Raw genomic sequence first — 26,179 nt, forward strand, 5'->3', positions numbered from 1 at the left:
ATCCAGGAATTTTAAGTTACTGACCCTCTCCACCTCTGATCCTCCAATGAGTACTGGCTCATAGACTTCTGGTTTCCTTCTCCTAAAGTCTACAATCAGTTCCTTGGTCTTACTGACATTGAGTGAGAGGTTGGTATTATTACATCACTCAGCCAAACTTTCAATCTCCCTCCCGTACGCTGATTCATCATCACCTTTGATACAGCCCACAACAGTTGTGTCATCAGCAAACTTGTATTTGTTGTTGGAGCTGTACTTAGCCACACAATCAAAGGTGTAAAGTACATGTCCTTGTGGTGCACCTGTGCTGATGGAGATTGTGGAGGAGATGTTTTTGTCAATTCCAACTGACTGGGGTCAGCAAGTGAGAATGTTCAGGAACCAATTGCACAGTCAAAGCACAAATGAAATTGGCACTGCTGCTATTCTAAATGAACCACTAACCCACTCCAGATATATAATTTTATAAAACAAAAACTAGGTTTTTAAAATATGTATTAATTGCTGTGATGTCTGTGATGCTGGTAAGGTAGAATTTATTGTCCATCCTTAAATGCCTTGTGAATGTAACGTTGATCCATTTTCTTTAATTGTAACAGTCCTTCTGGTAATGGTATTTCTAGTTTTGGTGGACAGAATCTCCAGTATTTATACTCAACTAATATATGCAAGTAAATATAATGTGCAGATTATTTTACTGAAAGGAGGTTAAGTGCAGTCAATGTGGCAGAAGCAAGCCCACCATGAAGCAGTTTTGCCAAGTACCTGAGTGAGACAATTACACAATATTCCAGGGCATTGCTGATGATCAACTTACTTGGCTGATTGTTACAAAGTTCACTGAAAGTCAAGGATTATCCTCATTCATGTCCAATAATGTGGTAAGCCTAATGGATTGGTCGGTTCTGGTCAGGCAAGGACCATATAGGTGTTCCATTGTGACACACAGTCAACTTTCAGTTGGTTAAACTCCACAAAAAACACAACTCTGAATCTATGTGAATTTAGACAGATATGTGCCTCTTTGGAAAGGGAGCTGACATAACAATGGACAGCAAACTGCTCAACTAGATTTTATCATTACACCAAGTCCTCATCTATTGCGTTGCTAAAAAAAAACCTCATCTTCCTACTAATTCTGAGAAGCAGTGATCTACTTTGAAATCATAGGGTACACTGAATAAACAGAACCACAGACAGCCACTTGAAAGAGCTGGTATGAAAACTTACTTTCAGGTTTAAAGAGAGGATACAAAGTGTAGCAGGTAGCTGAGAAAAGCCATGGCCACAGGGAAACAAGACACAAACAGATCACACGTGAGAGCCATTAGGCATTTTATAAAGGTATTTGGTGCTACTGAGAGTACAATCATAGTTATACAGCACAGAAACAGACTTCTCAGTCCACTACATCCAATGCTTAACTTTTGCTCACTTACACACCCAGATATCTATACTTATAAGTGAGCAAAAGTATTTAGATGTATCAAGGAGTTTATTCATGCTGTTACATTATAGGGCATGCTTTTCTTAAAATTAGGGGTATTTTGAATATATTGAAGAAGACCTTTTATACACATCAGATATATAGCAGAACGGAGGGAAAAAATATACACATACAAAATCAGTTGGCAAGGATAAAAATGGGACAATACTATGAACAATAAAACTGGACTAAAAATCTGCAGCTCTGATACAAAATGAACCCTCCAGAGAGTTAATCAAATGGTATGCAAGACGTGCACTTAACAGCAACAGCAGTTATACTGGCTGAGAACAAAGACAACAGTCTATAATCAACGTTTGTTAGTTTTATATAATGTAATGAAAACAGCCATAACATCTCTTCCAGTTTGATTGGAATGAAGAATTAAAATTCAAAGAACTAATTAAATTATCATTTTATAATGTAAATCAGTTTTTAGTCTCCATATTAACAATAAAGTCATATCATATTAACAAGTTAACTATAATCTTATTTAGCTGCTACTCTCTTTAAAAGCAATCCTGACTGCTTTATTTAATATATAAAAGAAGATCAAATCCTGAGTGTGTGCTGTGCTACTGATTAACTGTTTTGTTAATCTAGGGGAGGGAGGTGCTAATTCTGACATGTTCCTTCCCTTTCTTGATCTCTTGATTACAGGAGACAAACTGTTGAATTACATCCTTTATAAAACTACCAAATCCCACAATCTTCTTGACCATACCTCTTCCTACCCTGTCTCCTGTAAAATATGCCATTCCCTTTTCTCAGTTTCTTCATCTCCACCACTTCTGTTTCCAGGATGAAGCTTTCCTTTCCAAGACATCAGTGATGTCTTCCTTCTGCAAAGAACAGGGTTCCCGTCCTCAACCACTGATGCTGCCCTCATTCACATCTCCTCCATTTCCCGAACATCCATACTCACCCCACCTTCCTGCTGCCTTAACAGTGAAAGTTACTCTTGTCCTCACCTACTGCCAGATGAGTCTCCACATCCAACGCGTTATCCTCTGCAACTTTTGCCATCTCCAAAGGGATCCTATCACCAAACACTTCTTTACCTGCCCCTCACTCTCTGCTCTCTGCAGGGATCGCTCCCCCTTTGATTCCCTTGTCCATTTGTCCCTCCCCAATAATCTCCCTCCTAACACTTATCCTTGCAAATGCCCGAAGTGCTACACCTGGCCCTTCACCTCCTCCCTCACCTCCATTCAGGGCCCCAAACAGTCCTTCCAGGTGAGTAAATATTTCACCTATGAATTTGCTGGGGTTGATTATTGCAATTATTCCAGTGCTCCCGATGAAGCCTCCTCTATATTGGTGGGACCCATTGTTAATTGGAGTACTGTTTCATCGAGCACCACTGCTCCACACACCACTTCCTGGTGGCCAAACATTTCAACTCCCATTCCAACATGTCAGTCCACGTGCTGGGGTCCCCTCCTCCATCCCTTTCTCCTGTGGCCCACTCTGCTCTCCCATCAGGTTCCTTCCACTTCAGCCCTTTACCTTTCCCACCCACCTGGCTTCCCTATCACTTTCTAGCTATCCTCCTTCCCCTCCTCCCATCTTTTTTATTCTGGCAACTTTCCCCTTCCTTTCCAGTTCTGAAGAAGGGTGTTTGTTCAAAACATCAACTGTTTGTTCATTTTTATTGATGCTGTCTGACCTGCTGAGTTCCTCCAGCAGTTCGTATGAATTAGTTAATCTAGTTGACCAAGTATAGGAAGAAGAATCTCCATTTAGTTGGATAGATTCCCAACATGAGATATAAGGGCAAGTTACTAATTAAAAACAATATTTTGGCTTAGTGCTTTTAACCATTTAGAGTGGTTTAATTTATTTTAGTTAATTTTATTCCTTATTTTTTATTTACAGGAATCTTAAGTTTAATATGCATCTGCATAGCACAGAAGATTAAAAGCTGTTAAAATACCTCCAGCTTTGCCAAAAGGTGATTCTCTATTCTTAGCCTTACCAACTAACAAAGACAATCAGGGACTCCCAGAAGAGGCCTCGGATATCTACCTAGCAAGGCCTTCTCCCTAATAAATCCTCACTATGTTGCCTCTGGACATGGAGAGGTGGGAAAAAGTGACATTGCTCTGCCATCATTATCTGTAGATGAGAGAAGGAGCTGCAGGCTGAACCTAACAAGTAAAGCTGAAGTATAGATTCTGGGTATCCGTACGGAACATCATATCCTTGGCAAAACACTGGAAAATCTGTTCAAATTACCTTGTCTTCCAAACCATTTCTCTAGTGTTTTAACAAACACTAACAGAATTGTCATGATGGCTCTAGGTAACTGCCTATAATTTGAATCCAATTTCCATCTTGAATAGGACTTTTATTTAAGCTCTAGTTAAAACTAGTAACTCTGACTTAAGGAGAATTAAACTCCATTTGCCAACTTAATAAAAAGTATGGGAAAATGAGGCTGTGCACTTTGGAATGAAGATTATCTAAATGCATAGAAACTGAAAATATGTGTTTTAGACCATGAATCAGGAAAAGGTAGCAGGCAGGTCCAACAAATGTTATAATTAAACAAGATATTAGTGAGGGCACACCAGGAATACTATGTACATCTTGGGTCCCCTTATCTAAAAATGTTTATGATAGAATTTGTGGAAGTCAAAAGAAATTCACCTGGATAATTCCTGGAATAAAAGTGTTGTCCTAAAGAAGAGGCAAGAGAGTCTGAGTCTGTATTCCATGGAGTTGAGAAAAAAATTGATAGTGACCTCATTGAGCTATAGGAGATGCTGAAAGAGACCGACAACGTAGATGTTCAGATATTTGTACCAGTTGGAGAGCCTCTAATGAAGGACTGGTCATGTATAGAGGTGTGCAGAAATTTCTTTTCACTAAGAGTGGCAACTCCCTGGAATTTGAGTACGTTAGATGGTTGTGAAGGCTTGCTAATTATATACATTTACAATGGAGGTAGATAACAGAGGGTTGAGGGTTTTGAGGAAGGTGCACAGAATATGAGTTTAGGCCAGTGTAGAGCAGTCATGATCATATTGAATGATGAGGCTGGTTTAGGAGTTGCCTACTCTTGCTCCTATTTTGTCCTATTTTTGTGAACAATAAAACAAATATAAAACTAAATATAATTTAATTGCACCCATGTAAATTATTGTTGATTGTACTCACAATTAGGGAGGGAGCCACTTGCCACCATTAACATGTGAGCAGAGTTGGGAAGAGGGCTGATCTTGGAGGTGTATGGAATAGAATGTGTCCACATCTGAATATGGTCTTAGAAGCAGCAGAGGATTTGCCCGTCATTTACTTTCTCTCGCCCTCTAGCAATCCAAACTATAAAGAAAGATGCTAAGAACTGAAAATCTTACTTCAATAATTTTGAATTCTGAAAAAATTCTCCTTCATAGTCCTTTATGGCATCAATACCTTCATTGCTGTTACCTGTTTTATTAAAATAAAAAAAACAGAAGTTTACACAACATTTAAATACATTAAAATACAAAGATTTCAAAACATTTTTCTTGACAAAAATATGATTCTACTAACCATAATTTAAAAGTGCCTTTAAACAGTACACTTTTCTGACAAAAGTTTCCTTTGCCAGTAGAAATAATATTCTGTAACATTTGAAATATTTTAAAAGATACATTGAAGCCTTACCTCTGCCAGTAACAACTGCAAAATAACCCAAAGCTTTCATTGGGAATAGCTTGCCTTCCACAATCTGTTGAATCTGTACATGTATATCATACAAATAAACAAAATATAACACTTAGTTTCAAAATAACTATTCTTCATAACCAATGTAACCATTAAAATATTGGATTTAAGCATAAACAAATAAACCACTGAAATTTATTTATTTAGCGATACAGCGCAGAGTAGGCCATTCTGGCCCTTCAAGCCATGCTTCCCCAGCAACCTCCACCCCCCCACAACAAGCCTAATTATCCATACCCTAATCAAAGGATAATTTACAATGACCTACCCGGTACATCTTTGGACTGTGGGAGAAAACTGGAGAAACTGGGCAATGTCAGGATGATCGTTGGGGATTTTAACATGAAAATGGATTGGGAAAACCAGGCTAGTACTGAACATCAAGAGAGAGAATTTGTAGAAGGGCTAAGGGATGGCTTTTTAGAACAGCTTGTTGTTGAGCCCACTAGGGGATTGGCTGGGCTGGATTGGGTGTTGTGCAATGATCCGGAGGTGATAAGAGAACTTAAGATTAAGGAACCCTTAGGGACAGTGATCACAATATGATTAAGTTCACTTTGAAATTTGAGAAGGAGAAACTAAATTCCAATGTGTCTGTATTTCAGTCGAATAATGGAGATTATAACGGCATGAGAGGGGAACTGGCTAAAGTTGACTGGAAAGGGACACCAGCAGGAAGGACAGCAGAACAGCAACAGCTAGGAGTTTCTGCAAAAAATGAGGGTAGTGCAAGACAGATATATTCCAAATAAGAAAAAAATTTCGAAGGGAAGAAGGACCCTACCGTGGATAACAAGTGAAGTCAGAGCCAAAGTTAAAGCAAAAGAGAGGGCATACAAGGAAGCCAAAGATAGAGGATTGGGATTCTGGCATTGTACCGAATGACTGGAAAACTGCTATTTAAAGAAGGGTGGAAGGTAGCAGAAAGGAAACTATAGACCTGTTAGCCTGACATCAGTGGTTGGGAAGTTGTTGAATCAATTGTTAGGGATGAGATTATGGAGTACTTGGAGGCACATGACAAGATAGGCCAAAGCCAGCATGGTTTCCTGAAAGGAAAATCTTGCCTGACTAACCTACTGCCAATTTTTGAGGAAATTACAAGCAGGGTAGACAAATGAGATGCAACGGATGTGGTGTACTTGGATTTTCAGAGGGCTTTTGACAAGGTGCTGCAGATGAGGTTATTAGCAAGATAACAGCCCATGGAATTACAGTGGAGTTACTAGCATGGCTGGAGCATTAGCTGATTGCAGAATACAGAGAGTAGGAATGAAGGGATCCTATTCTGGCTGGCTGCCAGTTACCAGTGGAGTTCCACAGGGATCGGTGTTGGGACTGCTTCTTTTCACGATGTATGTCAATGATTTGGACTATGGGATTAATGGATTTGTGGCTAAATCTGCCGATGATACAAAGATAAGTGGAGGAGCAGGTAGTGTTGAGGAAACAGAGAGCCTGCAGAGACTTCGATAGTTTAGGGGAATGGGCAAAGACGTGGCAAATTAAATACAATGTTGCAAAGTGCATGGTCATGCACTTTGGTGGAAGAAATAATCGGGCAAACTATTATTTAGATGGGAGAGAATTCAAAATGCAGAGATACCAAGGGACTTGGGAGTCCTTGCGCAGGATACCCTACAGGTTAACTTCCAAGTTGAGTTGGTGGTGAAGAAGGCAAATGCAATGTTGGCATTCATTTCTAGAGGTTTAGAATATAAGAGCAAGAACTTGATGTTGAGGCTATATAAGGCACTCATGAGACCATACATGGAGTACTGTGTGCAGTTTTGGGCTCCTTATTTTAGAAAGGATATACTGATATCGGAGAGGGTTCAGAGAAGATTCACGAGAATGACTCCAGGAATGAAAGGGTTACCGAATGAAGAATGTCTGGCAGCTCCTGGAGTTCAGCAGAATGAGGGGGAATCACATAGAATGATAAAAGGCCTGAACAGATTAGATATGGCAAAATTATTTCCCATGCTAGGGGAGTCTAGGACAAGAGGGCATGACTTTAGGATTGAAGGACATCCATTTAGAAGAGATGCAGAGAAATTACTTTAGTTAGAGGGTAGGAAATCTGGAATTTGTTGCCATGGGAGACAGTGGAGGCCAAGTCACTGACTGTAATTAAGGCAGAGAGAGATAGGTTCTTGATTAGCCAGGACATCAAAGGGTATGGGGGGAAGGCAGGGGAGTGGAGATGACCGGAAGAATTGGATCAACCCATGATTGAATAGTGGAGCAGACTCAATGGGCTGAATGGCCTACTTCTGTTTCTATATCATATGGTCTTATGATCTGGAGAAAACGCATGCATTCCACAGGGAGGATGCCCAGAGATTCCATACAGAATGGCAGCAGAATTGAACCCTAAACTTCGGAATGCTCTGAGCTATAATACTGTTGTGCTAACCATACTTCTCAACAGTCACTAAGAAAGCTATTGATAACTTGGTAGGATGGTTTTATATGTAAAGGGGGTTTCTTCTTTTTTCTTTGTTACTGTATATGTAATCAAAAGGGCTTCTTTGTTTTGTTAACTAGCAGAAATGCTAATTTACTGATAATGAGAATAGTATTCCTTTGTAAACCAAATGGGGATTAATGTTCTTTCTTCTGAGTCTGTAAGCTTTTGTTGACGGGCTTTTGGGCAGATCGGCGCGAGGGGGTCGAGAGAGAGGACGCAATGCTGTAAGCTGGGCGAGGATCGGACCCCAAGCGGGGTTCCGAGGCCAGGAGGTACTCCGAGGAGGGGGGATGAAGCTAGATGTGCTTGGTTGACCACTCGGAGGGTCCTGAGCTGTGAGTCGAGGAGTTCGGAGGGGATCGAATGGTGGCCAGAAGACTTCAGAAATTGAGCTCCAACGGCTGTGCATGAAGTGGTTTGGACTTTGATAAGTTTGGCGCCTTTTCTTTATTTTTTCTCTTCATATATACTGTATCGTTATTAATCACTTAGTTATAGTAACCTTTATAAATTGTACTCATTTAATCGCATATAGTGTACTGTCTGTTTTTGGGCGAGGCGGGGACATCACACAGCATCCACACCAGCTGATTACCCAGTTTGACGGGGCCGAAGGCTGCTCCCCCTAGACGAGAACGAGTGTGAGCGAGCCTGAGGTGACCCAGGGGGTTACATATATTTGTATATCAAGCCTTGAGTGTGCATTATTAAAGATTCACCTTTATGCTTACACTGCCGACCTTGTTCAAGAACAGATCATTTTTGAAAAACCTCTGATACTTCGTTTTGTGAGAATTTTCAATGCTGCCTTGATTATAATTATTTTAGCTGCAATATATCTTTATTCACCCATACCAAAACAGAGAAATATGGAATGTATTAGTCATACAATCTAAAACCTAGCTACAGTTGCAAGAAAACTATTATAAACCCTTTGCAATTACCAGGTTTACCTCATTAATTGTTCATAAAATGTGTTCTGATCATCATCTAAGTCACAGTAATAGACAAACACAATCTGCATAAACTAGTAAAACACAAATATTTGTATTTCTTCTCGTCGATACTGAATACACCATTTTAAGTTCAAAAATATGTGAACCTGTGGGGTAATGCCTTCTACAAAAGCTATTTGGAGTCAGCTATTCCTATCAATGAGGTAAGATTGAAAGTGTGGGTTGTAGAGGTGCCCTGCCCTATAAAAAAGACACACAAAGTCAGGTTACTGACAGAGCCTGCTTTTCTCAAGCAAGATCTGTTCACATGCACCATGCCTCAAACAAAATGACTTTCAGAGGACCTTAGAAGAATTGTAGAGATATATGAAGCTGGAAAAGACTACAAAAGCATTTCTAAAGACCTGAGTGTTCATCAGTCCACTGTAAGAGAAATTGTCTACAAATGGAGGAAATTCAGTACTGCTGCTACTCTCCCTAAGAATAGGCATCCTGCAAAGATCACACCAAGAGCACAATGAGAAATGCTTAAGGAGGTGAAAACCAACCCAAGGATAACAGCAAAAGACTTGCAGAAATCTGTAGAACTCATTAAAGTCTCTGTTCATCTGTTCACTATAAGAAAAAGACTAAACAAGAATGTTATTCATGGAAAGACACCACTACTCTAAAAAACACATTGCTGCACGTCTCAAGTTTGCAACAGACCATCTGAATGTTCCACAATGCTTCTGGGACAATGTTCTGTGGACAAATGAAACAAAATGTTTGGATGAAAAAGCTACTGCACATCAGCAACAGAACCTCATCCCACTGTGAAGCATGGTGGAAGGAGCATCATGGTTTTGCTGCCTCAAGGCCTGGACATCTTGCCATCATTGAGGGTACAATGAATTCAAAATTGTATCAAGACACTATACAGGAGAATGTCAGGGTAGCAGTCCATCACCTGAAGCTTAATAGAAGTTGGGTGATGCAACAAGACAATGAAACACAAGAGTAAGTTGATAAAATAATGGTTTCAAAAGAAGAAACTTTGTGGTTTGGAATGTCCAAGTCAGAGTCAAGAACTTAACCCAATTACGATGCTGTGGCATAACCAGAAGAGGGTCATGATGAATTGGAACAGTTTTGTATGGAGGAATGGTCTAAAATTCCTCCTTGCCATTGTGCAACTCTGATCAGCAGCTACAGGAAACTTTTGGTGGTGGTTACTGCTGTGAAAGAGGTTCTACCAGTTATTAAATACAAGGGTTCACATACTTTTTCCAGCCTGGACTGTGAATGATTAAATAATGTGTTCAATAAAGACAGGAAAAGTACAACTATTTGTATGTTATTAGTTTAGGCAGATTGTGTTTGTCTATTATTATGAGTTAGATGAAGATCAGACCACATTTTATGAATAATTAATGCAGAAAACCAGATTCACAAACTTCTTCTTGCAACTGTACCTCCACAGTATTATTTGGTTTAACAAATGGAAAGGGAGTTATAAAATGGGTAAGGGGGAGTGGGTGAAACAATGAATAAACGGTATTCATGTATGATATATCTGCAACACATGGAAATAACAAGAATTCAATATTGAAAGCACTACTTTCATACTTAATTATTTAACATTATCAAACATTAAATGAGTCTTACTCGACTGGGACTAGCTAAGTTTTTTTCTGCCAGATCCACTTTAGTCAATACAAAAATGGTCCGTCTGCCTTGTGGATCCATTTGGCTGACCAAATCTGTTACAATGCTGCGTTCAGCATCTACTGACCCATCTGAAACAGAGACAGATCCTTTGTTACAAAGGTGAACATGTAACTTCAGAAGTATAATGTAACAATCAAATACCTTCCACTTAATCAAGGAACAATTCTTCCAAAATGGTCACAAAGCAAATGTCAAGTTACATGAATTTAAGGAATTCTAGTATCCCTCAGTTAAACTTTTGAAGTTATTTATTTAGCAACCATACTGATGATTTCTATGACCCAGGACTTTAAGCTTTTAAGTTTCAAATTGTATATTTATAAATATATGTTACATGATGCAAAGAATGAAACCATAAGAAACTAAAGTCATTGTCATATGCATAGGTGAAATAAAAAGCTTCCTTGCAGCAGAATCACAGGCACATCATATAATACAATCAACATTTACAAGGAAAATATATTAAACATAAATTAAACATATTTATTTTTACAAGACACAAAAACACAATGAGAACCAAAAATGTCCATTTTAGTATATAGTGGTTAAGGTGGTAGCAGTGTAATGAGTACAGTTCTGTCGAATGCTTGAAAGGAAGTAGTCATGGTGGTGTGGGAATTCAGGTTTCTGTATCTCCTGCCCAATGGTAGCTGCAAAAGGGTGGCCTCACCCACGAGGAGGGGACCTTTGAGGAGAGTTGTTGCCTTCGTGAGGCAGTGTCTCCTCCAGATACTACCAATGGTGGGAGGGGTGTTCCCGTGATGGATTGGGCAGAGTCCACTACACCCTGCAGTTTCTTCCTTTCCTGTGCATTCAAATTGCCATACCTGGTCCTGAACCAACCAGTCCATTATTTCAAGAGCACATCTGTAGAAGTTTGTTAAGAGTTATTTGATGACAAACCAAACCCCTTTAACCTCCTAAAAATATAAAGATGTTAGTGCGATTTCTGAGTGATTACATCTATGTCCTGGGCCCAGGACAGGCCATCTAATATGTTAACACCCAGGAATTTAAAGCTGCTGACTATCCACACTGCCAATCCTCCAATGTAGATTAATGTAAATTTGCCCTCCTACCCTTCTCTTTAATTCAGCTGATGTTGAGGGAGAGATTGGTTTGGTAGCACCACTCAAAGCAGCTGATCCATCTCGCTTCATCCGGTAAGCTGGTCATCTGTGACTTGTCCAACAACAGACATGTTATTGGCAAACTTGAAGATGACACTGGAGATATGCTTAACCATACAGCCATGTACGTATAGAAGAGTAGAGCAATGGGCTAAACACATGGCCTTGAGGTGCACTTGTTCAGAACATCAGTGAGGAGACATTGTTACCGATCTTCACAGATGTAGGTCTGTAATTATAAAGTCGAGTATCCATTTGCAGAAGGAAATAAAGGCCCAGATCTTGAAGTTTGGATCGGATGACTTTGTTGAATGCTAACTGCAGTCAAAGAATAGGATCCTAAATAACAAGTTCCTATTGTCCAGATGATCCAGAGCACAGAGTGAAGAGCCAGTTATCACGTCTGCTGTTAACCTGCTGTAGTAATAGGCAAATTGGAACAGATCCATATTATTTCTGACAAGAGTTGATTCATGCCATAGTGAACTTCTCAAAGTATTTCATTATACTTGATGTAAGTACCATCAGACTGTTGTCATTGAGTCATTGGGCACCAAAACGATGAATGCCTCAGAACCACAAAGCCAAAGGTTGAAAATGACCATAAATACTCCAGCCAGTTGATACGCACAGATTGTTAGTACTTGGCCAGGTACATCATATGGACCAGACACCTTTGCTGGATTTATCTTCTTGAAGGATGCCCAGACGTTGACCTCAGAGATCGAAATTGCAGGTCATCTGGAGATAAATGGGCTTATTGATAGAGTCACAGCTTTCCCTATCAAAAGATGGATAGGCATCATTGAGCTCATCTGAGTGACAGCTATCCATCTTCTTTTGTAGGAAGTTACATCATGCAAGCATTGCCACAGCTGTTCTGTGTCCATCTGTGATTCCAGTTTAGTCTGAAATTGCCTCTATGCACTCACAATTCCTTACCTGGACATATACTGCAAATCTGACCAGAAGTCATACCTAGACATATACCCTAAGTCTTGGACACAAGCCGTAACCCACAGATCTAGTCCTCAGAAAATTATGAATCTCTTTGTTTATCGAGGGTTTCTGCTGGTAAGAACTCAGAATATTTTTGTGGGTACATACTCGCACACACATATTCTTATGAAGTCAATTATGTGTGTGTCATATTCATTTAGATCCACTGAACAACTTGTGTTGACTTCTCTACCATTGGTGATGTGTTAATACCAGTTAGCAGAAATTTCTTCAAGATAGCCTGATTAAAGATTCTGCTACAATACAAGTGCCAAGGATTGCTGCTTTGTTCTTCAAGTGCTAGCTTGCTGTCTGCCTGAGGTGCGATGTAGACTACAGTCAATATGTTGGAGGAGAATATCCATGGAAGGTAGAGTGAAGAATACTTCACTGGATTGGGAGAACAGGAATGGGACAAGACTACCATGTCTGAGCACCATGACAAGTTTATCATAAAGCAGACACAACTCCATGTCTGCAAAGATATATAATTAATTATTATATTTTTGCTAGCAACATTTCAAGATGGTTTGGGAATAAATTAACTTCACAACAAAAGTTGAAAAATGCACATTTCAAGCCACAGGATTTTGAAATTTGGACTTACCAATTTGATTCAATTAGATTTCTTGATGGATAGATCAAATACTATGAAAATCTAATCTGGTCCAAACATATCAATGTAGTTATAAAGAATGCAAGACAGCGGCTATAGGAGTTTGAAGAAATTTGGCATGTCAACAAATACATTCAAAAACTTCTACAGTTGTACCATGGAGAGCATTCTGACAGGCTGCATCACTGTCTGGTATGGAGAGGCTACTGCACAGGACCGAAAGAAGTTGCAGAAGGTTGTAAATCTAGTCAGTTCCATCTTGAGCACTAGCTTACAAAGTACCCAGGACATCTTTAAGGAGCGGTGTTTCAGAAAAGCAGCGTCCATCATTAAGGACCTCCATCACCCAGGGAATGTCCTTTTCCCACTGGTACCATCAGGTAGGAGATACAGAAGCCTGAAGGCACACACTCAGCGACTCAGGAACAGCTTCTTCTCCTCTGCCATCTAATTCCTAAATGGACATTGAAGCTTTGGACACTACTTCACTTTTTTTAAAGTATACACTATTCCTGTTTTTGCACATTAAAAAAATTTATTCAATATACATAATTGATTTACTTCTTTATTTATTATGTTTTATTTTATTTTTATTACTATTATTATATTTCTCTCTCTCTCTCTCTCTCTCTCTGCTGAATTATGTATTGCATTGAACTGCTACTGCTAAGTTAACAAATTTCACATCACATGCCGGTGATAACCTGATTCTGATTTGTAGAGCATCATGATCTCCCAACAGGATCAGAACACAGATTTAAAAACTTTAGCTCTTTGCTTGTAGCATTTGTTTGTCATTTAGTAAAAAGCATATTTACATTATCTAAGGTGATCGTGCAAGAGACATTATAGTCAAAAGATTAATTACATGCATTAAAATTAATATAGGATATCAAAGACTGGTTAACCTGATAGCATATATGAACTTGAAGTAACAAAACACTTAGAAAATGCAAATAGCTGGACTGCAACAGATCAAGGTGGCAGCTCACCAACGTCATCTAAATGACAATTAATGGTGAGTAATAAACGTTATAAAATGAACAAATGAAAGTGCAATATTTTCTCATAACAATTTTTTGTTGGTAAATGCATTTAAATCCTTACCTTGGATACAAAGTATGATGGCATTAGGGTTCTGCATGTAAGCCTTGCTAATGCTAAAAATAATATCCTTGGTGTCAGCAGCCATTCCTGAAGTCACCGTCTTCAACATAGGAAAAAAGCCATAAAGTTCAGTGAGGTAACAGAACACTGTAAAAGAAAGGTTCAAGCTTTGCGCAACATAAAAGATCTGGTTATTAACAGTGTTAGCAGGCTCTTAAAATGTCAAATGGAAACTCAAATGATAGGCTTACAATACAATTAAGTTAGGCTTGCAAGAACTTGAGGCATTTTGATTAAAGTACGGAGAACCAATGCCAACAACAACAAAAAAGACCTAAAACTTGATTTTCCAACTTCTTGGCAATGGGCAGCACTTACAAGCAATTGCAATTCATCAAAAATGAAAGTTAAAACCAGGATGTGAAATGCCAAAAGAAAAAGTTATTTCTTAATTTTCCCCTATCTAACACACTCTTGGAGCAACCTCCGGTGTTTTCCATTTAATTCTGTGCTCATTAACATTCACAGCAGCAGGTTATCTCGCAGGGTAAGTGAATTCTTTGTTTCAGGTTCTAAAGTAGAATCATTGACTAAAATGATGATTTTGTTAATACAGTTCCGATAATCGGACTTTTGGTTTTAAGCCTGGTTCTATGAAGTTCAAAAGCTACAGATGCATCAATTTTCCTTTTTTTGCAGAAAAAGCACACTTTCTGATACTCACACTGATAACACCTGGAAGATCTACTAGTACCATTCGTTGTAGACCTGGGCCTTTCACACTTAGTGAGATAGTCTAAGGATTACACAAAATATTAACACAAGCAATCACCTTCAAGTAGTAGTACATTTAGTAGTAACAATATATCAAATTAACCCACAGAAATTGTTGCTAAGTATCATCCATAATTGGCAAATTCAGTTAATTTATAGTTGAGAAATTTCATTTAAAGATTAAACAATACAAGATTTTGTTACATTTTATTGTCAAAAGAACATTTTTACAGCACCAAATAATTTTTATAAATCCGTTGTACAATTCACACTTCCACTTTGAAAGCTTAAGTTTTTATAAAAAGACCTTTTTTGAGGTTTCAGATTTTCTGCTATAAGACACATATTACTTAAGAAAAAAACACAACTCTATTAATAATGTATAGTTCTAAGTTTTATAATTTCATTGCTCAAAATTTCATGAAAATCCAAACATCAACACTGAGAGTTTTGAAAAATAATTTTTTGATCCTACCAAACTTAAATGTATTATTCAAACACACTAGGGTACAAACTGAATTGGCATACACTGGATCAACTTACCTCAGGACTGACAGTCTGTCCTTCCTTTACACTTTTCCTCATTCTTATTTCTATTTCATTACGCAATGCTGCTAGCTGCATAGACAAAAACAGAAAAACAAATCAGCAATGAAGAAAGGCTGAGAAACATACAAGCTAAATATTAGATTAAGATTGGTCTAAACTTGATCATGGAATGCATTTCAAAAGGGGAAATGAAGTGGCAAATTGGTGACAAACATATTTATAGAGGGAATTTCTGAGAAAGTAGTTTTGAAAGCTAAATAGTCAACAATACAAGGGAAGGAGGACAACAGAATAAATATAAGAGAGCTTAGAGAACTGGGTTTGCTGAATTAGTGAATTAGTGAAAAACTTGAGAGATGGGGTTAGTCAAATGCTGTGACAAAGATAAATCAATGGCATAACTTTTTATACAGACTCATTAAAGAACAAAAGACTCTCTAGTTAATATACAATAGACACAAGGTGAATTTTACATCACCTGACATTTATAGAAAATGAAGAAAGAGGCATCAACAGGGAGAGGATCAAATACATTCAACTTTTGTTAAAATTACATGCAATGCCAAGAACTCAATGATATTCATATAAAGAGAACATTTAATATGGCAAAATAACACATGGCACTTCATGAGTAACAATTAATGACTTTAGGGACTCTAGGCTACACAAGGTGATACTAAAATAATCAAAAGTTTAGTGTAAGGACAAGTTTTATGCAGCTTGTTAAAAGAGCATAAAGAGGTAGATTGGCCACTATGTTTAGGGAGTTAATTTCTCAAGGACTATGTAGATTGGATACAACTTCCAAAGATTCCAAAGTTAACAATGCAGACCTGGAAAGAGAAGCCAATAGTGGTCATTCACTGATTATGATTTGACACAGAAGAATGGAACTAATTAAATGCAGTTCAACTTAGCAGGATGAACGAGAGTGTACCCAATGCATTGAAGGCTGCAAACATTTATCACATTCATAATCACAGAAAACTTAATTTTTGACAAGATAATGAATGATTTACTATCAGCTATCAGAAGACCAAGAGACCACAAGACCATAAGACATAAGAGCAGAATTAGGCCATTCAGCCCACTGAGTCTGCTCTGCTGTTTCATTAAGGCTGATCCATTCCACTCCATTCTCCCTGTAATCTTTCACGCCCTGACTAATCAAGAACACATCAACATCCACCTTAAACGCAACGAGTTCCACAGATTCATCACCTTTGTGCTAAAGAAATTCCTCATCTGTTCTAAATAGACATCCCTCTATCCTGAGACTGTGCCCTCTAGTCTTAGACTCCTCCGCCATAGGAAACATCCTCTCCACATCCACTCTATCTAGGCCTTTCAACATTCAATAGGTTTCAATGAGATCGCCCCCTCATTCTTCTAAATTCTAGCGAGCAAAAGCCTAGAGCTATCAAATGCTTCTCATATACTGACTCTTGCATTCCTGGGATCATTCCTGTGAACCTCCTCTAAATCCTCTCCAACGTCCACACATCCTTTTTAAAAAAGTGGTCTAAAACTGCTCACAATACTCCAAGTGAGGCCTCATCAGTGCCTTGTAAAGCCCTCAGCATTACACCATTGCTTTTATATTCTAGACTTCTCAAAATGAACGTTAACATTGCATTTGCCTTCCTCACCACCAATTCAACCTGCAAATTAATCTTTTTGAACCTCTGATTTTTGAATTTCTTCATTTATAAAACAGTCTATGCTTTTATTCCTTTGTAAGCAGGGAGAAATTTCAAAGATCGGAGGTGCAAAAGGACTTGCAAGTACTTGTGCAGGATTCCCTAAGGGTTAATTTGCAGGTTGAGTGGGTGGTGAGTGTATGACCATGAATTTCCTGACACTGTATTCCATCTATCACTTCTTCGTCCACTCGCCTAATCTGACTACGTCCTTCTGCAGACTCCCCGCTACCTGCCCCTCCCCATTTTCATTTTGTCTGCATACGTGGCCACTAAGCCATCAATTGTCATCCAAATCATTGATACACAATGCAAAAAGCTGTCCCAGCACTGACCCCTGCGGAACACCACTGGTCACTGGCAGCCAATCAGAAAAGGCTCCTTTTATTCCCACATTTTGTCTCCTGTCAATGAGCCAATGCACGATCTATCCTAGTATCCTCTCTGTGGGCTCTTATCTTGTTAAACAGCCTCATTTGTGGCACTTTGTCAAAGGCCTTCAGAAAACCCAAGCACACAACATCCACTGAGATTCCTTTCTCTAATCTGTTTGTTATTTCCTCAAAGAATACCAATAGATTTGTCAGGCAAGATTTTCTATTGAGGACACCATGTTGACTTTGCCCTATTTTGTCATGTGCCTCCAAGTACCCTAACCACTCCAACATTTTCCCAACCACTGAGGTCAGGCTAACTGCCCTATAATTTCCTTTCACCTGCCTCCCTCCTTTATTGAAGAGTGGAGTGGCATTTGCCATTCTCCAGTCCCTCTGGAACCATGCCAGAATCTAGTGATTCTTCAAATGTCTCCACAATCTCATCAGAACACCAAGGTGTAGGCCATCTGGTCCAGATGTCTTATCCATCTTCAGGTTCCCAAACATCTTCTTCCTAAGTAACAGCAACTGCACTCACTTCTGCCCCGACACTCTTGAATTTCCGGTGTAGAGCTAATGTCTTCCACAGTGAAGACTGATGAAAAATAGTTATTGAGTTCATCCGTCATTCCCTTGTCCCCCATTACTATCTCTCCAACATCATCTTCTAGTGAACAAGTATCTACATTTGCCTCTCTTTTACTCTTCATATATCTGAAAAAGCTCTTGGTATTCTGTTTGATTTTATTGGCTAGCTTACATTCATATTTCATTGTTTCCCCTCCTTATAGCTTTTTTAGCTTCCCAATCTAACTTACCACTAATTTTTGCTCTATTATATGCTATCTCTTTGGCTTTTATGTTGCTTTTGACTTCCCTTGTCAGCCACAGTTGTCTCATATCCTAAGCCTTCCAAATTGCTCCCAGAAAGTACAACTATTGCTGCTCTGCCGTCATCCCACTTAGTGTTCCTTTTAAATCAATTTTAGCTAGCTCCTTTCTCATGCCTCTCTATCTATCACTATCTCTAAATCAAAAGCTGTAATGAAAAGCCCTTGTTCCATCTATTATTGCTCCAGATTCAAGTCTTGTCGATTATTTCACGGAGTTATCCCATATTACATACATTTATGACACATTTTTGAAAACTCTCGTCATAAATATAGTCATCTTTTATTATTCAACAAGCTTTAAAATATTTTTAAAAGCACTCTACCTTCTCCAAGCATAGCTAGACAAAAACAAGATGACACTTGCAATTTGACCAATTTATTTTCAACTCAGTTGGTTAGCCAACTACTGTCAATTGCAAATTTTAGGGAAAAGTCAAGGTTTGGTTTGCAACATGAATGGGATACTTTACAAACCATGTACTCAAAATAAGAAATCAGATATTATACATATTGTCTATGAAACTATTGGAAGATTTGCTGACAGTGAAGTTAATCAAGGTAATGTTCAGCTGAGGACATCTCTATCAAAATTTTGTTTGGCATTCTCTAAGAATTTTTACTGATTGGTCAGGGTATCAGAGGATATGGAAAGAAGGCAGGTGTATGGGGTTGAGTGGGATTCGTGAACAGCCATGAAGGAATGGCAGAGCAGACTTGATGGGCTGAATGGCCTAATTCTGTTCCTATGTCTTACGGTTTTAGAGTCTTATTATGTGTGATCATTTTGATCAGCTAGTTCAGCGCTGAGATTTAATGTTGAATATAAAACCTTTTAGATCCTGAATGATAATGCTCAATAACAGAAAAAACACAAAACCTTATCAGAACTTACATCTTCCTCTTTGGTAAGGTCAAATTCTCGCGAGCTGTCTTTAAACATAGCCACGTGGTGAGGACCTTCACTCAATGTTACCTGAATCAAGCCAAATCCACAAAAAATAATTAATAAATAACAGCCATCAGCCACAAAAGGTAATGAAGATATCAAATAAATACATCAACATCAATATCTTTCTTCTAATTTGTTATATTATTGTTGAGATTCTTTGGTGTAATCATTTTTTTCCATAAAACAATTTTGATTATAGTTTGATATGTTCTAATTGTAACATAAACTTATAACTTTTTTATATATTGACTAAGAGTCAAAAATAAACAGAAAAACTGAGGAAAGTAAATAGTGAGGTCTACTAATAATGATTTCATTCTGTAACTTAAGTCAAAGGTCAAATCAACGATGCACTCCTATTTGTAGTTCACACATAATTCTGAATAACAGTTCTACATAAAGTTTTACGTTTGACTATTCAATACAATTCAAATGTTGCAGAAATAATTGGAAAATAGAAATTAGTTTGATAATTTTCTGAATTTCTTGAACTTGCAGCAATTTCTTACTTTTAAAAATAGCTTCTTTCAGTTGTAAGATTCCTTCACATCAATATAAGAATTGATATAAATGTAAAGTTTACTGTGTACTAAAAAGAGAAAGCATTACAACTCAAGTGCTCTAAATAATCATAGTCTATGAGTATTTTCATTAGTTCTGCTTCATGATTCTGTTTAAATTCAATAAATTCTGAATATATTACTTTTTACTTCTCTCAAAAATATTCACTAAGTAATAATATGTCAATGTCAATTCCAAATAGTTCAAATTATGCCTCTATAATTGAACATGCAAATCATAATTAAGAATTTGCACAACACGAAAGAAATAGCCATGGTTAGTTCCGCAATTTTTGAGCATGTAGAGTCATATAGTACAAGTCTCTTTTAAAGCTCACCTTAACAGGTGCACGGGTCATCATTTCACCAGATCCTCGAGGAAATATTCTAGCTTGTGCAATCATTTCCAGCACACTAGTCTTTCCAGCACTCTGATCTCCAACTACAACAACCTAGAAGTAAACACCTTCTGCTGATTAAAATCATTGTAATCAGACATAAAAACCATCTGTAAACATGGCTCAGTGGCAGAAAGATTTTACTGCAGGTTCAGCACCCCTTGTCTGAAATTCCAAAATCTAAAAACCTCCACAATCAAACATTTTTTGAGCTCTGTCATGACATCACAAATGGAAAATTTCACAAGGCGCTGGGAAAGTTCCTAGGTGATGTGCAGGTACCTGTGCATTGCAGACAGTTCTGAGAAGTGACCTGACATATGTAATGAACGGAAGTTACTGAAAAATAGAAAAACATTGCATAAAGCGAAAATAAAAATCATGATCGTGAATTGAAAGAGTAGATTCATCAGCGTCAGAGTAAACATATGCCGCTTAACATAATGCTGATAATGAAACAAGCAAAGATCTATCACAACAATCTGAAAATTGAAGGTAATTGTGAATATTCTGCAGACTGGTTGCAGAAATTTAAGAAAAGGCAGAGCATAAAATTTTTAAAGATTTGTAGAAATAAGGGATCTGCAAATCATGAAGCAACAGAGAAATTCATTGATGAGTTTCCTAAGATCGTTGCTGATGAAAATCAAACCCCTACATGGCTGCATCAGACAGTATGTACGATGAACAAGTACAAGAAAAAAGACTGCTTACCGAGAGCACATAAATTCTGAGTTGGAAATGACAGCAATAACAAACAGCCACTGACTGTCCACCTGGGCAGCCGAGGTAGTGAAGGCTTACCTTTCTGATGATTCAATATAAACACTATTGTTTCAAGCACAAAATTATTAAAATATTATATAAAACTACCTTGAAGATATACGTATAAGCTGAATAAGTAAATGGATTTTGTGTTTAGACTTGGGTCCCATCTCTAAGCTACCTCATTATACAGATGCAAAGTATTCGAAATTCTGAAATCTGAAACTCTTTGGTCCCCAAGTATTTCAGATAAAGGGTGTTCAACCTGTACTAACACAATTGTCTACCTTTATCATAGAACATTACTCAAAGAAAAATAATGCCAATACTAAATAGGCTGTGCCACCAATTTTCATATATCTAATCTTGTCCTAAACATTATTCAAAAAATAAAACATGATGACAATTTGGTGCTCACCCTTGGCAGATGATCCTGAGTGTTGTAGTTGGAATCATAGTCCGAAAGAATATCCAATACTTCAGAATATAAATCGATCAAAGACTTCTAGAAAAAGAATTCTTCCATTGAAGTACATATTAACATTGTACACCACAGTGTGCAAGAGAAACAAGTACTTCTAGAACACTGAACTGTTTAACAATGAGTTAAAAAATGTTTGCAGGTACTATCAAATAAATAGATGTTTCCCTCTGAACTCCGACAAATTAGAGGAAAGTTTACTGATCTAATACCATGGATGAGAAGATTTCACTTTGTTAGCTAGAAGTAGATTACAGGTTTTTGTATGTGTTAGTAAAAGAAATAAACTGTCCAAAATGAAAAATAATGAACTGGTATTATTCAATTGACCACGTTGTGCCTTTACACTTTAATAGACCTGCATCAGATACATTTAATAGATATTGGTGATAATTTCCAACCAGTAATTTTCTGATTGAGATGGTTCTTAGCATCAAAGGTAATGTGTTTTCACAGAGACTAGGGAAATTAATTTGATTGTGAAATATAAAGAGTTGCAATTACGACTGCGATCGGATAAAAGTCAGGGTTCTGACAGAACCAAACAACAATGGGTTTTAGCTCAGCTCTTTTACTTTACTATGGGCCAATCTTCAACTGAAAATTTATGTTGACGTGCCATCAAATACGCTAGTAACTGGGCTGTTCCACAGCAGAGGTTGCTGGACAGCTGATATTCACTGTAACAGAATTATTATCACGTTTATTACCACGGTCTTGATGTGAAATTTGTTGTTTTGTGGCAGCTGTACAGTGCAAAGGCAAAGTTCCTATAAATTGCAAAATAAATAGTGCAAAAAGAAATGAGGTAGTGTTCATGGGTTCACAGACCATTCAGAAATCTGATGGTGGAAGGGAGCAAGATGTTCCTGAATTGTTGAGTGATGGTCTTCAGGCAACTATACCTTCTCACTAATGGCAGTAATAAGAGAACATGTTCCAGATGCTGAGAATCCTCAATGATGGACAGCACTTTCTTGAGACATCACCTCTTGAAGATGTTCTCAATAGTTGAGAGGGTTGTGCCTAAGTTGGCTAGGCGGGTCTCCAACTCTCTACAGGCTCTTGTGATCTTATGCATTGGAGCTTCTATAACAGGCTGTAATGGAACCAGTTGGAATGCTCTCCAGAATACATCTATGGAAATTTGTAAGTATCTTTGGTGACATATCAAATTTCTAAGGAAGTAGAGCCGCTGATGTAGCTTCTTTGTGACCAAATTAATGTGCTGGGGCCAGGATAGACCCTCTGAGATGTTGACACACAGGAACTTAAAGCTGCTCACTCTGTCTACCACATAGGTCTCAACGAGGGCTAGTGTGTGTTCTCCCCGTTTCCCTTTCTTGAAGTTTATAATCATTTCCTTGATCTTGCTCATGCTCAGGTCAGGTGTTGCAAACTAATTCAAACAGCTGATGCATCTCACTCTTGTACATCTCTCCAACACCATCTGAAATTTTACCAATAGTAGTAGCGTCACCTGCAAACTTGTAGATTGTATTTGGGCTGGGCTTAGGCATACAGTAATGAATGTAGAGAGGAAAGCACTGAGCTAAGCACACATCCTTGAAGGACACTTGTTTTGAACTGTCAGCATGGAGATATCATTATCCTTCCACACATATTGCGATATCTCAATTAGGAAGCTGAGGATCCAGTTGCAAAGAGAGGTACAGAGGGCCAGTTTTAGAAGCTTTGTAATTAATACTAAAGGGATGATCGTACTGAATGTTGAGCTATAATTGATACACAGCAGCACTTACTTTACTGTTGTCTAGGTGCTTCAAAGAAGAGTGGAGAACCAGTAAGACTGCATCTGCTGTAGATGTCTTGTGGTAGTATGTGAACTGCAGCAGCTCCAGGTCCTTGCTGACATAGGAATTAATTCTAACCATAAACAACTTCTTCAAACATTTCCTAATGGTAGATATGAGTGTTACCAGGTGATAAGTATTGAGGCAGCCCACCCTGCTTTTCTTGGGCGCTAGTATTATTGCTGCTCTTACAGCAGTAGAGGTTGAAGATGTCCTTAAATATTCGAGCCAGTTGGTCAGCACAGGTTTATATGTCTGATGCTTTGCGTGGATTCACTCTTTTGAAGGATGTTCTGAAGTCAGCCTCCAAGACAGTGATCACAAGGTCACCAAAAGCTGCACAGGTATAGTGTCATTCCCCTTTCAAAGCTTACTTAAAAGGCATTGAGTTCATTGGTCAGTGAAGCATCACTGCAATTCTTGCTATTAGGTTTCAACTTACGAGAAATAATGGCACGCAAACCATGCCGTAGCTGTTGTGCATGTGATTCTGTCCCTAACTGCCTTTTAACTTTCATGGTAGCCTTCTGTAGGTTCCATCTGGACTTCTAGTAGAACTTTGGATCTCCAGTCCTGAACACCACCAACCTGTGGAACTCCAGAATTAACACAGAAATTTCAATGGAGAATGGGGAGTCCCCCAGATCTTCCAGGTCCAAAGCTAGAGAAATCCATCTGCTAACCCTCCACCATAAAAGTGGGAAGGAGTGTTGCAATTAATGAGAAAATGGCTCTCATGAGAAAGGCAAATTTATCTGTTTATTTGATTTAATCGGTTGGTTTAAATATATTAAAATGGTTTTATGTGTACTTCATCTTTTAAAATTAAAATGAAATGACAGTTTAAAAATATTCTTGTGTGATTTTGAATTCTTACAAATGTCAAAATTGTTCACTAATGCTCAATGTTAAAAAAGCTTTGATAGCCAATGAGCTTGGGGGTGGGGCCTCACCAGCTGTCAAATTGTTGTACCATGCTGGAAGATGCAGCATGGCTCACTGGGCAGCTAACCAGCAATGTCAGGGCAGTGGAATGTCTGCCAGATGAGTTTTCTTGTACCGTCTTAATGCAACCACTAGCTCTTTATAAACAGTCACTCCAAAAAACCACTGACATCAGACTGGAAGAATTCAGAAGTGCATTCAGTACAGAATCAGAACTTTCCTATATTCCTTAGGAGCCAAAGAGTTAATAAAGGGCAAGAAAAATTGGAAAATCCTTAAAAACAAACATCATTAACTGCCCCAAGAAACCGATCTGGAGGTTAAGGAGGACAAATTTCCAATGTTAGTAGATCTGAGATCATCTGGATTTTTAAATAATACAGCTCATAACTAACAGCAGTGAAGAATTCTAAAAATTGTGGTTGATCTGTCAACACTTTGGTTTAGCAGGAAGACTATGTAATACCCCATATGCAAATTTTGAACTATAAATTAGTTACCTCATATCCCACACCACCACTTCAACAAATCACTATTTGTGAAGTGCTTAGCCACATCAAGATTATGACAGGACCAACTAAATCACATGTCTTTCTTTCAATATTTTAAGAGAATAAAATATAAGATGCAGAGTTAGGCCATTTAGCCCAACAGGTCTGCTCTGCCAGTTTTTCTCTCAGCCCCAATCTCTTGCCATCTCCCCATATCCTATTATGCCCAGACCAATCAAGAATCTATCAACCTCTGTCTTAAATATAAATAAAGGCATGGCCTCTACAGCTGTTTGTGGCAAAGAATTCCAGATTCACAACTCTCTGTTCAAAGAAATTCCTCATCTCCATTCTAAAAGGACGCCCCTGTAATCTGAGGTTGCGTCCTTTGGTCTTACTCTCTCCCACCATGGGAAATATCCTCTCCATGTCCACTCTATCGAGGTCTTTCGCCATCCAATAGGTTTCAATGAGGTCACCCTTCATTCTTTTGAATTCTAGAGCCATCAAATACTCTTCATATGATGAGGCGTTCAATCCTGTAATCATTTTCTTAAACCGACTTTGAACCCTCTCCAGTTCCAGCATATCCTTTCTAAAATAAGAGACCCAAAACTGCTCACAATACTCCAAGTGAGGCACCACCAATGCTTAATAAAGTCTCAACATTACATCCTTGCTTTTATATTCTAGTCTTCTTGAAATGAATGCTAACATCCAATTTGCCTTCCTCGTCACAGACTCAACCTGCAAATTAACCATTAGGGAATCCTGCACGAGGACTCCCAAAGTCGCCTTGCACATCAGTTTTTTGTATTTTCTCTCCATTTAGAAAATAGTCAACACTTTCTTTACTTCTACCAAAGTGCATGACCATACACTTCCTGACACTGCACTCCATCTGCCATTTCTTTGCCCATTCGCCTAATCTGTCCTTCTGTAGCCTCTCTACTTCCTCAAATCTACTTGCCCCTCAAACTATTTTTATACCATCTACAAACTGTGCAACAAAGCTATCAATTCCATCATCCAAATAATTGACACATAACATAATAATAATCGGTCCTAACAGAGACCTCTGTGGAACATCACTAGTTACCAGCAGCCAGCCAGAAAAGGCTCCCTTTATTCCCACTCTTTGCCTTCTGCCAATCATCCACTGCATTATCCATACTAGAATCTTTCCTGTAATACCATGGGCTCATAGCTTGTTAAGCAGCCTCATGTGTGGCACCTTACTAAAGGCCTTCTGAAAATCCAAGTACACAACATCAATGGATTCTCCATTGTCT

General features: G+C 38.3%; 1 protein-coding gene across 5 annotated transcripts in view; it reads right to left on the reverse strand.

Moving 5' to 3' along the window:
• Positions 1-26,179, reverse strand: part of opa1 (OPA1 mitochondrial dynamin like GTPase) — a 127,820-nt gene that overhangs the window by 64,936 nt on the left and 36,705 nt on the right. For all 5 annotated transcript variants that reach the window (XM_059945616.1, XM_059945600.1, XM_059945607.1 and 2 more), the window contains 9 exons: positions 21,575-21,661; positions 20,332-20,445; positions 19,377-19,457; positions 15,509-15,583; positions 14,916-14,987; positions 14,192-14,291; positions 10,277-10,407; positions 5,141-5,213; positions 4,849-4,921 (listed from right to left, as the gene is read on the reverse strand). In XM_059945616.1, coding sequence (XP_059801599.1) covers positions 4,849-4,921; positions 5,141-5,213; positions 10,277-10,407; positions 14,192-14,291; positions 14,916-14,987; positions 15,509-15,583; positions 19,377-19,457; positions 20,332-20,445; positions 21,575-21,661 — 806 coding nt within the window. The remainder of the gene's footprint in view (positions 1-4,848; positions 4,922-5,140; positions 5,214-10,276; positions 10,408-14,191; positions 14,292-14,915; positions 14,988-15,508; positions 15,584-19,376; positions 19,458-20,331; positions 20,446-21,574; positions 21,662-26,179) is intronic.

This window comes from Hypanus sabinus, chromosome 2 (genome assembly GCF_030144855.1).
Source record: "Hypanus sabinus isolate sHypSab1 chromosome 2, sHypSab1.hap1, whole genome shotgun sequence".
Taxonomy (NCBI): domain Eukaryota; kingdom Metazoa; phylum Chordata; class Chondrichthyes; order Myliobatiformes; family Dasyatidae; genus Hypanus; species Hypanus sabinus.